The sequence below is a fragment of the Symphalangus syndactylus genome, chromosome 16 (genome assembly GCF_028878055.3).
Source record: "Symphalangus syndactylus isolate Jambi chromosome 16, NHGRI_mSymSyn1-v2.1_pri, whole genome shotgun sequence".
NCBI classification, from domain to species: Eukaryota; Metazoa; Chordata; class Mammalia; order Primates; family Hylobatidae; genus Symphalangus; species Symphalangus syndactylus.
The window spans coordinates 88999108-89014319 of NC_072438.2; the positions used below are offsets into that span (position 1 = coordinate 88999108).

The window sequence follows — 15212 nt, forward strand, 5'->3', positions numbered from 1 at the left end:
ATAATTATTCTATAAATTTTCCCAGGGTGTCTCCTGGACCACCATCCGCTACATGATAGGAGAGATTCAATATGGAGGTAGAGTCACTGACGACCATGATAAGAGATTGTTGAACACATTTGCTAAGGTTTGGTTCAGTGAAAATATGTTTGGACCAGATTTCAGTTTTTACCAAGGATACAATATTCCAAAATGCAGCACAGTGGATAACTATCTTCAGTATATCCAGGTTTGTTAACTTCAGAATTTTATGCATAGAGCAAATATCTGTAGCCATTTGAGTTTTGGATATTAATTACACTGTCTATATTGCTTTTACAATACATTTTAATGGTGATATATACTAAGGCTTTTGCTGTGAAGCCTTTCTTCATATTTTTATACTCAACAGCTGATTAAAATGTTTATGTTTGTTCTGAGTGTGTGTTTTGTGTGAATCGTGTTTCCATCCGCCGTCTTTTTTAATGCCCCAGGGAGGAATTTTCTTTGAGGAAGATGATAGATTAGGCAGATTTAGAACTAGGAGACCTACACAAATCACCTGGAGTTCTCTGTCTGTGAAACTTTGGCTGTCACAGCAGTAGGGCAAAGGCAGCTTCTAGACTCAATTTGTTCTGTTTTCCAATCCATTTGACAAATCCCATGACATCTGTTCCTTAACCCTGGCCTAATGGACAGCCTATGGATATGTCCAGAAAGCTGCTTTGTGTAAGAGTTTCCTCTTAAGACAGGATTTCTCAACCTTGGCACTACTGATATTCAGGGTTGGATCATTCTCTGTTGTAGGGGGCTGGCCTGTGCTGTTTAGCAGCATCCCTGGCTGTTTAAAACGCAGGCTGTTTAGCAGCATCCCTGGCCTCTATCCACAGGATGCCAATAATAACCCCATACCCAGTTGTAAGAACCACACATGCCTCCTGAAATTGCCAGATGTCCTCTGGGGGGCAAAATTGTCCCTGGCTGAGAAGCACTGACATAAGAAGGAACAGGTAGATTTCTACAGGCAGTTTGGGAATAGGTGGGGAAAAAATTCTGATTTTTCAAGATGACTGCGTCTCCTTTCTCTATACCTAAAATTAATTATATCATTATTTAGCAGTCTCTTTGGTCTCTATCTAAGATTTATCTCAGAGTAAACAAACTAAAACATAACAGCCCCAGAGGGCTAAATTTATCAGTATATTTACATGTTGTTTTGATATATAAATGTAATGAGTTTATCATATATTACCACCCCTGCACTTTTATTAATTCAAATCAGCAAATATATTTGTCTTACTGTACTGCATGTATCTTTAAATCATCAGCACTGAATAAGAAAAGTGGCCATGAAGGTATAAATTTAGGGGTGCCTATACATATATTTTTTATGTACACCCCATCTCACAGTGCATTTGAGGTAGCTCATAAGAAGACATTATGCAAGAGGGAATAAAATGAGGGAGAAGAAGGGAGGGAAATATGAGTATGACAATAATTAAGTTAAGGGTAAGATTCATACATAGAAATATGTGTCAAATTGTCAGTAAATTTTCCTTTTTTTCAAACGGTTGGGGGATCTTTTTGCCTGCTTATCCTGCGTCTGCCTGTGTCCCACACCATCTCTGTCTCTGTTTTTCTCTCTGACTCTGATGCTTTCTCAGTTTCTCTCTTTTCCTAGTCCCTTTTTCCCTGGGAGGGTACAACTCCCACCTACTGCCTTTATTTGGACCACGATTACTAAAGCTGTCATTTCCTGGTATCTTCTAAAGATAATAACCATTAGTTATACAACATTGATTTGGACAACTGGTTTGAAGTCGATTAGACTGTCAGAAAGCAAAACACCAATCCACAGCTCCCTTTCTATCTCATATTGTATAACAAGACAGTCTCTCTTTGATTACATTTTGTTTGAGGTGCAGACTGTAAAGAGCCATGAGCCTACTGTCTGTTTCTCAATGTTAATTTTTTTTTTTTTTTAAGGAAACTTTTGATTCTTTTCTGGAGAAATTATTGAGGTGTGTAGCTTGACACCAGTAAGACTTAAGTAAATGCATATCCTCATAAAAGCATTTTTGTTTCCCAAGATAGTGTAATTTAGATGGTGCTTATGTTGGCAGTCTGTGCTTATCTGGGGTGTTTGTTGTTCAGAGTTTGCCTGCCTACGACAGCCCAGAGGTGTTTGGACTGCACCCCAATGCTGACATCACCTACCAGAGCAAGCTGGCCAAGGACGTGCTGGACACCATCCTAGGCATCCAACCCAAGGACAGCTCTGGTGGAGGGGATGAGACCCGGGAGGCAGTGGTGGCCCGGCTGGCTGATGATATGCTGGAGAAGCTGCCCCCAGACTATGTCCCCTTTGAAGTAAGTTGATGAAATCCTGACGAAATGTCAGCTGGGGTTGCATATCTTCAGTTGGGAGAGTGAGAAAGAAGAAAGAAAGGCAAAAAATAATTTTCCTGAAATTAAAAAACATTATTTTAAAAACCGGCTTCTTAAAGAACCAGAAAAAGAAGTTTTTGCATCCGTGAATGTAATGTAATCTTTTCAATATATAAACCATAAGGAAATCTGTTGAGAATATTAATACTTATGATTGATTTACAAGTGTGTACTGATGGGTTAGGACTGCTTTTCTGAACCTCCCCTGAGGTACTTTACATTGCCATTTGTTCAAAAGAAAGCAAAGTATTATTAAAACACCTCATTATTTTAAAAATACTTTTTATGTAGTTTAATGCACACCTTAAAATTCAGACCTTCTTTATTTCAGAGAGTCTACATTTATATCATTACCTCTGCAGCTTCTTCATCTCACTGGTTTTGAAAATTGATATTTTTTAGTATGTAAGTAGTTTCCAAGCAAATTTATGATGATGAAAGTTAGTTTTTTGACATCTTTTTAAATTGAATTAATTTAAAAAAATTTTTTTCATGAGTTATTGGGGTGCAGATGGTATTTGGTTACATGAGTAAGTTCTTTAGTGGTGATTTGTGAGATATTGGTGCACACATCACCTAAGCAGTATGCAATGCACCATATTTGAAATCTTTTATTCCTTGCCTCCCTCATACTCTTCCCCCCAAGTCCCCAAAGTCCATTGTATCATTCTTATGCCTTTGCGTCCTCATAGCTTAGCTCCCACATATCAGTGAGAACATATGATGTTTGGTTTTCCATTCCTGAGTTACTTCACTTAGGATAATAGTTCTCAATCTCATCCATATCGCTGCAAATGCTGTTAATTCATTCCTTTTTATGGCTGAGTAGTATTCCATCGTGTATATATATATATATATATGTGTGTGTGTGTGTGTGTGTATATATACCAACATATACATGTATATGTATATATATATACCAACATATACATATATATATGTATATATATACACCAACATATACATATATATATATGTATATATATACACACACACCACACTTTATACATTCGTTAATTGATGGGTTAGTTCCACAATTTTGCAATTGTGAATTGTACTGCTGTAAACATGCATGTGCAAGTATCTTTTTTGTAGAATTACTTCTTTTCTTCTGGGTAGATACCCAGTAGTGGGATTGCTGGATCGAATGGTAGTTCTACTTTTTAAAGAAATCTTCACACTGTTTTCCGTAGTGGCTGTACTAGTTTACATTCCCACCAGCAGTGTGGAAGTGCTCCTTGATCACTGCATCCACGCCAACATCTACTGTTTTTTGATTTTTTGATTGTGGTCATTCTTGCAGGAGTAAGGTGGTATCTCATTGTGGTTTTGATTTGCATTTCCCTGATCATTAGTGATGCTGAGCATTTTTTTCATGTGTTTGTTGGCCACTTGTATATCTTCTTTTCAGAATTGTCTATTCATATCCTTAGCTCACTTTTGGATGGGATTGTTTGTTTTTCTCTTACTGATTTGAGTTTGTTGTGATTCTGGATATTAGTTCTTTTTCAGATGTATAGATTGTGAAGATTTTTCTCCCACTCTGTGGGTTGTTTGTTCATTTTGCTGACTGTTCCTTTTGCCATGCAAAAGCTCTTCAGTTTAATTTTGTCCCAACTATATATCTTTGTTGTTATTGCATTTGCTTTTGAGTTCTTGGTTATGAAATCCTTGCCTAAGCTGATGTCTAGAAGGGTTTTTCCAATGTTGTTGTCTAGAATTTTTGTAGTTTCAGGTCTTAGATTTAAGTCCTTAATCCATCTTGAGTTGATTTTTGTGTAAGGTGAGAGATGAGGGTCCAGTTTTATTCTTATACATGTGACTAGCCAATTATCCCATCACCATTTTTTGAAAAGGGTGTCCTTTCCCCACTTTAGGTTTTTGTTTGCTTTGTTGAAGATCAGTTGGCTGTAAGTATTTGGGTTTATTTCTGGGTTCTCTGTTCTATTCAATTGGTCTCTGTGTCTATTTTTATACCAGTACCATGTTGTATGATGTCTCCTGATTTGTTCTTTGTGGTTAGTCTTGCTTTGGCTAGGCAGGCTCTTTTTTGGTTCCATATGAATTTTAGAATTGTTTTTTCTCATTCTTTGAAGAATGATGGTGGTATTTTGATTGGGATTGCATTGAATTTGTAGATTGCTTTTGGTAGCGTGGTCATTTTCACAATATTGATTCTACCCATCCATGAGCATGAAATGTATTTCCATTTGTTTGTGTTGTCTGTGATTTCTTTCAGCAGTGTTTTGTAGTTTTCATTGTAGAGGTCTTTTGACTTCTTGGTTACATATATTCCTAAGTATTTTATTTTTTTGCAGCTATTGTAAAAGGGGTTGCATTCTTGATTTGATTCTCCACTTGGTCACTGTTGGTATAGAAGAGCTACTGATTTGTGTACATTAATCTTGTATCTAGAAACTTTGCTGATTTCTTTTATCAGTTCCAAGAGCTTTCTGGAGGAGTCTTTAGGGTTTTCAAGGTAAACTATCATATCATCAGCAAGCAGTGACAGTTTGACTTCCTCTTTACTGATTTGGATGCCCTTTATTTATTTCTCTTGACTGAGCTCTGGCTAGGACTTCCAGTACTATGTTGAAGAGGATGGTGAGAGTGGGCATCCTTGTCTTGTTCTGGTTCTCAGAGGGAATGCTTTCAACTTTTCCCCATTCAGTATTATGTTGGTTGTGGGTTTGTCGTAGGTGGCTTTTATTACATTGAGGTATGTCCCTTGTATGCTGATTTTGTTGAGACTTTTAATCATAGAGCGATGCTGGATTTTGTCAAATGCTTTTTCTGCATGTATTGGGATGATCATGTGATTTTTGTTTTTAATTCTGTTTATGTGGTGTATCACATTTATTGACTTGCCTATGTTAAATCATCCCTGCATCCCTGGTATGAAAGCCACTTGATCATGCTGGATTATCTTTTTGATATGTTTTTGGATTCAGTTAGCTAGTATTTTGTTAAGGATTTTAGCATCTGTGTTCATCAAGGATGTCAGTCTGTAGTTTTCTTTTTTGGGTATGTCCTTTCCTGATTTTGGTATTAGCGTGATGCTGGCTTCATAGAATGAATTAAGGAGGGTTTCTTCTTTCTCTATCTTGTAGAATAGTGTCAAAAGGATTGGTACCAATTCTTCTTTGAATGTCTAGTAGAATTCTGCTGTGAATCCTTCTGGTCTTGGACTTTTTTATGTTGGTAATTTTTAAATTATCATTTCAGTCTCACTGCCTGTTATTGGTCTGTTGAGGGTTATCTAATTCTTCCTGATAAAAGCTAGGAGGGCTGTATTTTTCCAGGAATTTACCCATCTCTTCTAGGTTTTCTGGTTTATGTGTGTAAAGGTGTTCATGATAGCCTTGAATGACCTTTTGTATTTCAGTGGCGTCAGTTGTAATATCACCTGTTTTGTTTCTTAGTGAGGTATTTGGATTTTCTCTCTTCTTTTCTTGGTGAATCTTGCTAATGGTCTATCAATTTTATTTATCTTTTCAAAGAACCAGCTTTTTGTTTCATTTGCCTTTTGTATTGCTTTGTTTTGTTTCAATTTCATTTAGTTCTGCTCTGATCTTGGTTATTTCCTTTCTTCTGCTGGGTTTGGGTTTGGTTTCTTCTTGTTTCTCTAGTTCCTTGAGGTGTGACATTAGAATGTCAATTTTTGTCATACTACCAGAGTTGGTTTTCTGGTTCCTTCTCATTTGAGTAGGCTATGTCAGAGAGAAGGTCTTAGGCTGAAGGCTGTTGTTCAGATTCTTTTGTCCCACAGGCTGTTCCCTTGATGTAGTAGTCTCCCCCTTTTCCTATGGATGTGGCTTCCTGTGAGCCAAGCTGTGGTGATTGTTGTCTCTCTTCTGGGTCTAGCCACCCAGCAAGTCTACCTGGCTCTGGGCTGGTACTGGGGGTTGTCTGCACAGAGTCTTGTGATGTGAACCCTGTCTGTGGGTCTTGTAGCTGTGGATAGCGGCATTTGTTCTGGCGGAGTTGGCAGTGGGGTGCAATGGACTCCGTGAGGGTTCTTAGCTTTCGTGGTTTAATGCTCTATTTTTGTGCTGGTTGACCTCCTGTCAGGAGGTGGTGCTTTCCAGAGAGCATCAGCTGTGGTAGTATGAAGAGAAACTGGCAATAGGCGGGGGTCTAGAACTCCCAAGATTATATGCCCTTTGTCTTCCGCTACCAGGGTGGGTAGGGAAGGACCACCGGGGGGGCAAGGCTAGGTGTGTCTGAGCTCAGCCTCTCCTTGGGCTTGTCTTGCTGTGGCTGCTTCAGTTTCTTCAGTGGGGGTATGTGTTCAGGAGAGGAGGCGCTCCCGTTCCCACGTCTGCAGTTGGGGCACTCACAGTATTTGGGGTGTCTCCTGGGTCCTGCAGGAGCAGCCCGCCTCCTTCACAGAGTCTGTGGGTACTCTCGGGATTGCTGCTTTGTTCTTGGAGTCGATCCGGGCTCATGTTCACAATGCAGGCCTCCGAACACTGCTGTCTGTCTGAGTCGGAGCTGCAATCTAGTCTTGTCTCCGTGCTCCAATTGTTTTCTTTTTTGACATCTTAATTAGTATTGTGGAAAGAGTTACCCTGATAGTAATTTTTAAAATCTTCAACTATCCTTTGAGTTACAAACAATTCAATTACATACGCTCTCACAAAAATTTTTGAAAAATTTACAAAATAAAAAATAAAAAATTAAAAATCTTTGATTAAACCAAGACTAAGAAGTAGCTGATTTTCCATACAGTTTTAAGAGATGACCCGGACAATCATTTGGTGCTTCTAACACAGAGCCACCCTATTTCTTTGTATTTTTCCCTTTTGTACCTCATTTTCAAGAAGAATCCTGTAGCATTTTGTGTCTTTTATACCCCACTGTTTTCTACTAAGCAGGCAATTTTGGCTGCTAATACTACAGACTGAACTTAAGGACCTTTAGTCAAGGGGATAATGTCCCTGGAATAACCTGTAATAACTTGCTTGGAGAAAAATCAATACTGTTGTCAGCCTTCATGAGCACTCTTCATTACAGGATCAGGAAAGGCGTCATTCATGTCTAACAGGGGTTGAAATAGTTAGGAAGTGATAAAAATGTCTAAAAATAGAATGATAACTACATAAATAAACATGGTAAGTAGCAGGAGTTAGAAGAGTCTCCATCCTTTTGTTGAGTTTGTCAGTGCTACCTTAGGTTATAGCAACTCAGCCTAGCACAATATCTGATACATAGAAGACTCTCAATAAATACTTGTAGGATGATAATGAATGGATGGGGGGATGGATGGATGCTCTGATGGAAAAAAACAGAAAGCTCTTAAAAGAGAATTCTATTTTTTTGAGATAGCCAGCAGAATGGTTGTGTGTGTGTACATGTTTGCTTGTGTGTGTCCACATGTGGGTTTGAAAGAGCTCAGATTGGCAGAAAGGGAGTTTCCCAATAAGTGCATTTGCTATTTGGAAGACTGCATGGTTGTGGTCATGCAGTTAACATTCTTCTGTGAATTCACTGCTGCCTGTTCCTTCCCACATGGCATGAAACTTCGGGCTGGTCATCTAACAGATATTTTTTCTGTTTTCTTTTTTTTTTTTGCCATGCAATAAAATAGAAGCTTATGGAATAGTAACAATTTGGGCCTGTTCAGAGGCCCCAGGGTACCAGGTCTGTAAAATCCTTAGTAGCTAATTGTTAACATGTGCTTTGAATGTTTCCATGGCAGGTAAAAGAGAGGCTGCAGAAGATGGGGCCATTCCAGCCTATGAACATTTTCCTCAGGCAGGAAATAGACAGAATGCAAAGGGTACTCAGCCTTGTCCGCAGCACCCTCACTGAGCTGAAACTTGCTATTGATGGCACCATCATCATGAGCGAAAATCTGCGAGATGCATTGGATTGCATGTTTGATGCTAGAATCCCTGCTTGGTGGAAAAAAGTATGTATAAGCCTGCTGTTATTCTGCCTGTTCACCTATTATTGTGAAGAGTTGTAATTGGCAAGTGGAAAGCATGAAAGCATAATTTACTCAACATGATTCTTTTGCATAGGGATTAAGCCCCTTATAGCCCTGTATTTTTAGACCATAGGTAGGGAAGGAAGTTTTTTTTTAGCGAATCCCATGAATCAGGTTCTCTGCTAGGACATTTACATGCGTTATTTTGCTTAAATTTTTTATTTTACTGCTCTTATTTTACAGATGAGAAACTTAAGGTTGGGACAGGTTAAGTCTTTTCTCAGATTACACATACAAGTAGTCCAAGAATCAGAATTTAAACCCAAGCTCCTGGACTCCAAAGCCCATGATGTTGGTTTTATAGAAGGAAACATGCCTCACCCTAACATCAAAAGTCACACCAAAAGAAAAAGAAAAAGTTTCTGCTATATGCTGTCGAAATGGGAGGAGTTCCCTTATCCCCCTCGCAGGGCATGTGACGGGTGTGGCTGGGTTTTCCGTGCCCTGCTGCTCAAATCCCTAGGGGGAGCATGCAGAGGGGCAGGTTGTGGGGACTGTTTTGGGGGCTCCAACCCCATGGCAGTGTCTAGGGTTGAGTGTTTACAGCTCCCGAATGGGCATGTGTTACAGTGTACTCTTTCGGTTTTGCCATCTGCAGATGGCTCACGTTAATCAGCTCAATTAGACCCTCTTCTTTATCGCAAGGACAGAGGGCTTTCTGTTTCCGGGGTTCTTGCTCTAGTGTACTGGAAAAATTGCCTCATATGTGGGCTTAGAGGTTGGGCGCAAGGTTTTATTGAGTTATGGAAGTTGCTCTCAGCAAGGTGGATGGGGAGCCAGAAGGGGGATGGAGTGGGAAGGTGGTCTTCCCCTGGAGTTGGGCCGCCCAGTGACCGGACTCTTCTCTGACCATGCCTGAGCAAATTCCACATTGTCCCACTGTCAGCGGTGTCTGTTGGTCCTGCCGGTATCTGCTGGTGTCTGTCAGTGTGCCCTTCTGCGCTTCTACTCCTCTCGACATCCAGCCACTTGTGTGTGTGCCCGCTGTGGTCTCTTGGGTTTATATGGGCACAGGATGGGGGGCATGGTGGGCCAGAGTGGTCTTGGAAAATGCAACATTTGGGCACGAAAACAAGAGTGCCTGTTCTCACTTAGGTCTGTGGCCACAAGCCTGAGGGTAGAGCCTTCGCCAGGGACCCTGCCCTTCTCTACCCAGCACTTTCCTGCCCCCCTCTGGTATCACTATATCTGTAAATACAATATGTAGTATATATATATCAAAATAAGAGGATAAGAATTTAACAGCATGCTCACTGGTTACTTGTTAGTAATTGTGCTAAAGACAGATACAGTTTTAAGGAATAATTTTTCACTTGAAAAAGTAAAATGAGTTCCTGAGTGTCTTTGTAAGTAGGAAAATAAGTGTATTTTAGTAGAGGACATTTGAAGGGATGGAGCCTAAATGGTATTCTTCCCTTTTTTCTGTATTTCTGTGTGTGTGTGTGTGTGTCTGATGTGTATGCACACCCATGTTATGGGGAGATGTAAGTGAAGTTGCTAAGATTAATTATGGTGAAAAAATACATAGGAAAAGGGTGGGAGGTGTAGCTGTCTTCTATAACCTATTTCTTGGGAAAATCTGGATCTGCCCTGTGGCTTCCTTTCCATCTGACTCGTGCCATTTTCTGGGGGACTCCACACCCACAGCATGAACCCAAGCAGGGCTGACCTGACAGGTCACTCCCAATGTCCCTGCTCCCTAGATTTTCACTTCTGCTGCATTTCCTCATTCACTCGTCCTGCTACACCTAAAGGTTGGAAGGAGGGGGAAACCAAGACAGAAATGCAGGCATGGAAAGGCAACAGGATTCACCCTTTGAGATCTCAAGTTATGCAAGTGAATGAAACCAGCCTTCCCAGGTGTGCATCGCCTCCAGCTGGCTTCAACTGCCCGGAGTAGGCCTGGGAAGGTAGATACTTGAGGAGCTTCCGTGTTGGACACCCACCCGGAGAGTGCAGTGGCAGGTGTGGTAGGATTTTTTGACTGCCATAACAAAGTACTACCTACTGGGTGGCTTAAGCAACAGAAGTTTGTTTTCTTGCAATTCTGGAGGTGGCAAGTCCAAAATAGAACTGTTGGCCAGCTGTGCTCCCTTCAGAGCGTCTAGGAGAGCATCCTTCTTTGCATCATTCTACCTTCTGGTGGCCCCAGGAGCTCCTTGGCTTGTGGCAGTCCTAGTCCGGTCTCTCCCTTTGTCTTGTGAAGATATGAAGATATGACTTTCTTTGCCCTGTGTACATTCACATCATTTTCCCTCTATGCACATCTGTCTCTGTGTCCAAATTTCCCCTTTTTATAAGGACAGCAACATATTGGATTAGGGTCACCCTTAGTCCCTCATTTTCACTTGATTTCCTCTGAAAAGACCCTGTTCCCACATAAGATCATGTTGTTAGGTGCTGGGGGTTAGGACTTCAATGTGTGGTTTTGAGGGGACACAATTCAACCCATAGTGGGAGAGGTAGCTAGGTCATGGGAGCCATTCTCAACGGGGAGATTATAATGATGGAAGGTGAAGACGAGAGGAGAGGAGATGGGACAAAAACTGTTAAAGACTTATTTTAAAATTTATTTTACTTGACAAAAATTATATATATTTATGGTGTGCTACATGTTGTTCTGAAAGATGTGTATGCTGTAGAATGGCTAAGCTGGGCTGATTAACATAGGCATTACCTCACATACTTAATTAACATTTTCTTGTGGTTCAGACCTAAAAGCCACTCTCAGCAATTTTCAAGAATACAGTCCATTGCAGCTGGGCGCGGTGGCTCATGCCTGTAATCCCAGCACTTTGGGAGGCCAAGGCGGGCAGATCATGAGGTCAGGAGATTGAGACCATTCTGGCTAACATGGTGAAACCCTGTCTCTACTAAAAAAATAGAAAAAATTAGCTGGGTGTGGCGGCATGCGCCTGTAGTCCCAGCTACTCGGAAGGCTGAGGCAGGGGAATGGCATGAACCTGGGAGGCGGAGCTTGCAGTGAGCCAAGGTCACGCCATTGCACTCCAGCCTGGGTGACAGAGCGAGACTCCCTTTAAAAAAAAAAAAAAAAAAAAAAAAAACGGTCTATTGCTATAAACTATAGTCACCTTGTTGTACAATAGATCTTTTGAATGTACTTCTATCTAACTGAAATTTTATACCCTTTGATCAACAACTTCCTATTCCCTCCCTCCTCACCCCACCCTCTAGTCTCTGGTAACCACCATTCTACTCTTTATTTCTATGAGTTTAACTCTTTCAGGCTCCACATATAAGTGAGATCATGCAGTATTTGCCTTTCTGTGCCTGGCTTATTTCACCTAGCATAATGGAGATGGGACAAAATTTATGGATGAGGTGAAAACCATGGAACCAAAGAACCGGATACCATGCTTAGGTCAAAGGACTGTCCTTGAACAAGTGAACTGGAAGTGGAAGTTGTGGTTGAAGAATGGAATGTGGAACGGGGGTGGTGCATGTTGGATTTCTTAAGGCGGCTAAATAGCTAGCTCTTTTCTCCGCCTGAATTCCAGAGCAATTAAATGGCAGAAAAGGAGTAGTGCAGCTTAGAGAACATTTACTGATAAAGCTGATATTGAACAATGTGACTTCTATCTGCTGGAAGGTGAGTTTTGGGGTTTTAAAAACAGTATTCGGAATTAGACAGACTTACCCACCAGCAGCACTACACTAGACAGAGACTTCCCTGTGAAGCGAGAGTGTGCAGGAGCACAAGACAGTGTGGGAGCAGAAGAGAGTGTGTGGTCCCTTCCCCCTGCTACCCCCAGTAATAAAAGCAGAAGGGGCTGGCTGGCTGGGCTTCCTAACTGCATCTCTATCTTTCCACCGCTGCTATGGCTTCTCCAACCTCCTGCTGCCCTAGTGCTAAGCCACTGATCATACTTCAGGAGCTGCTGTTATAGCTGCACCCTACTTCCTTATGCCCCTCACCAGCTGGGTGCATCCTTGGCTCCACACAGTTACTCTGGGACCGTCATTATGGAGGCCTTGTCATCTGGGAGCTGTACCACCTGGAGCATGTGGCCTCTGAAGTCATCACAGCAGAGGGAAGGGAGGTGGACATGGCACCCCAGGTCTAGACTTTCTGGATTAGGAAGTGACCCATGCCACTTTCATTCACAGTCTGTGGATCAGAACTAGAGCCTTGGACCCAACCTAACTGCATGTGAGGCTGAGAAGTATAGGGGGCACATGGGACATCTGATGAGCAGAACCTGTCTCTGAAACAGCCAGAAACCAGATGAATTTCTTTACCTCCTGGGAGTGGGGAGAATGAGAGGGTCAAGGATCTTGGAATGTTATATGAAAGGAGCTCTCTCCCCACAGAAGGAAATATAGGAGTGGAAAAAAATGCACCTCCCAACAGGCTAGTGTTTGAGAATGACAAAGTTTACCATGAGAGCATGGGAGCAGAGGAATAAAATGGAATGGACATCAGGGTCATTAGAGAGCAGAGGGTCATGAGATAAGATAGTAAAATGTTAAATGCATCATTCAAATGGATGCTGAAGCCACCTAGAAAGATTAATGAAAGTAAATAAAGGCAGTATATGGGTTTGAGTGTGCACTTACTTGGCCAGAATACCCAGGTTCAAATCATGTCTCTTATGGGCTAACTTGGGGTACGCTAGTTGCCTTGTTGTGCCTCAGTTTCCTTATCTGTAAAAGGGAAATAATAGCATTATATAATTCCTAGCATTATTATGAGGATTAAATGAGTTGACGTGTGTGAAGTGCTTAGAATAGCGCCTGGCTTGTGGCCAGTGCTATGTGAGTGCTTGTGATTATTAATAGCAAAACTGCACCACCACCACCATTGCCACCACAGCCACCATCACCACTATGACCATCACCACCACTGTCACCACCACAGCCACCATTACTGCCTTCCCACCATCACCACCACTGTCACCACCACAGCCACCATTACTGCCTTCCCAGCATCACCACTACAACCATCACCACCACTGTCACCACCACAGCCACCATTACTGCCTTCACCACCATCACCACTACGACCATCACCACCACTGTCACCACCAATTACTGCCTCCACCATCACCACCACCACCACCACCACCACCACCACCACTATCATAGTCATCATCCTCATGACTATTTGGGGGATTGAGTAGAAGAGTAAATCAGGAGCCAAATTCCTTCATGAATAAGAGGAAGTGACGAGTAGGTGATAGAAACAAGAAGGGGTAAGGATAGTGTGTCCAGATGGCACGAGACTCAAAGGAAGAGAATGATATAGCGTGATGATCTGACAATAACAGTCAGAAACGACAAGGTCACCTCCTCTTCTCCTGGCCCTGAGGGTTGTTGAGTATGAGGAAAGCAGTAGCCTACATTTGGAGAAGGCTGTGAGGGAAGTAGTCTGTCCTGGGTAGAGGGTGTGGGGTGCAGGGCAGACCTCAGTTGAGAGAAGGGATGGAGAGAATGTTCCAGAATGAGGTGGAGGATCTAGAAGAGTTTTCTGATCATGGCACTGAAGATGCTGAAGGTAGAGTGGAAAGGCTTGGGAGGGGGGCTTGCCCCTTCTTATTGCCAAGGACAGAGGGGGATTGCGTCAGGTTGGGGGCTGCACAGAGAGGGCAGCATACAGACGTGAGGTTGGTGGGTGGGAGGATAGAGGGTTGGCCTCTGTAGGTTACTTGGCTAAATGGGAAGGTGGTAGGACTTGTTTAGTGCTGAGCCTCAGGTATGTCATCCAGGGCTTCAGCAGATTACGAGGCAGTGAGTTCTGCAGGCAGCATATAGTGAGTAGGACTGCTTCTTGTTGTCTTCTCCATGTTATTTGATGACACCACCCTCCATCCCTCTCATCACATAGCTTAGAGACTCAGAATCAGCTTTGACCAGACCCCTTTATTTCCTTCTCATCTTTAATAAATCCATTGCCCATGCCAGAGAGTTTTCTATCTGAATTGCCTCTTCTCATTGCCGAGGACAGAGGGAGATTCTTCCAGATCACTGGCCATTGTGAGTTCCTTCCCTACCAAACCAGATCACCCACCTCGGTAGGACCTGGGAGGCTCTGGAACAGGAATCCCTGTCAGGGGCACTCTCTCGTTAGCGCCTCCCTCTGCCCTCAGACGGAACGTAGTATAAACACACATCTCTTTTAGTTAATAGACCTATAAAGATAGCAGACAATGAGTGATTTAATTCTTAAATTATGATCATTTTGTTCAGGTTTTTATTCTTCTCAGCTTATTATCAGACTTTGGAACCTCAATAACTCTTGAAAAATAGGCAAATTAATTCTTAAGGTGTTTGAAATTCAAGTGTTATACCCAGGTTGATTACTACCTTTATTCACACATAAAATATTGCAATTACAGTAAAATGTTATAATCTATGATTTGAAGATACCTTACACTGCTGCTGCTGATGACATTAATGACATATTCATGCCAGTTGTCATAACGGAAGCTCCACAGGTGAATTCAGGGAGAAAGTCAGAAGCAATAAATGCAAATAGTTTGTGGATGATAAAGAGTCTTGGGTTTCCATCTTTTGCTCCTTCAAGAGAGGAAATAAAAATGTATTCTAAAGGGACAAACATTCTGGAAAATAACTGTTGTTTACCCCATTAAAATTAAGTGTAGCAAGTCTTCTTCAACTTATTATCCATGGGATCTATTTTAAAGTGTTGATTTATCTTGATAAACCATGAGCATATTTAGGTAAATAAAAATCATTTTTTATGTGTTATAGACTGAAATTGTAACCTAAGGAAAAATGAGGAAAGCCTTTACATTTAATCCAATAAGTTGTT

General features: G+C 41.6%; 1 protein-coding gene across 1 annotated transcript in view; it reads left to right on the forward strand.

Annotated features, from left to right (window-relative positions):
• DNAH5 (dynein axonemal heavy chain 5) overlaps positions 1–15212 on the forward strand; it is a 319657-nt gene that overhangs the window by 291494 nt on the left and 12951 nt on the right. Inside the window, exons 75-77 of the mRNA XM_055246049.2 lie at positions 26–229; positions 2134–2349; positions 8129–8341. Coding sequence (XP_055102024.1) covers positions 26–229; positions 2134–2349; positions 8129–8341 — 633 coding nt within the window. The remainder of the gene's footprint in view (positions 1–25; positions 230–2133; positions 2350–8128; positions 8342–15212) is intronic.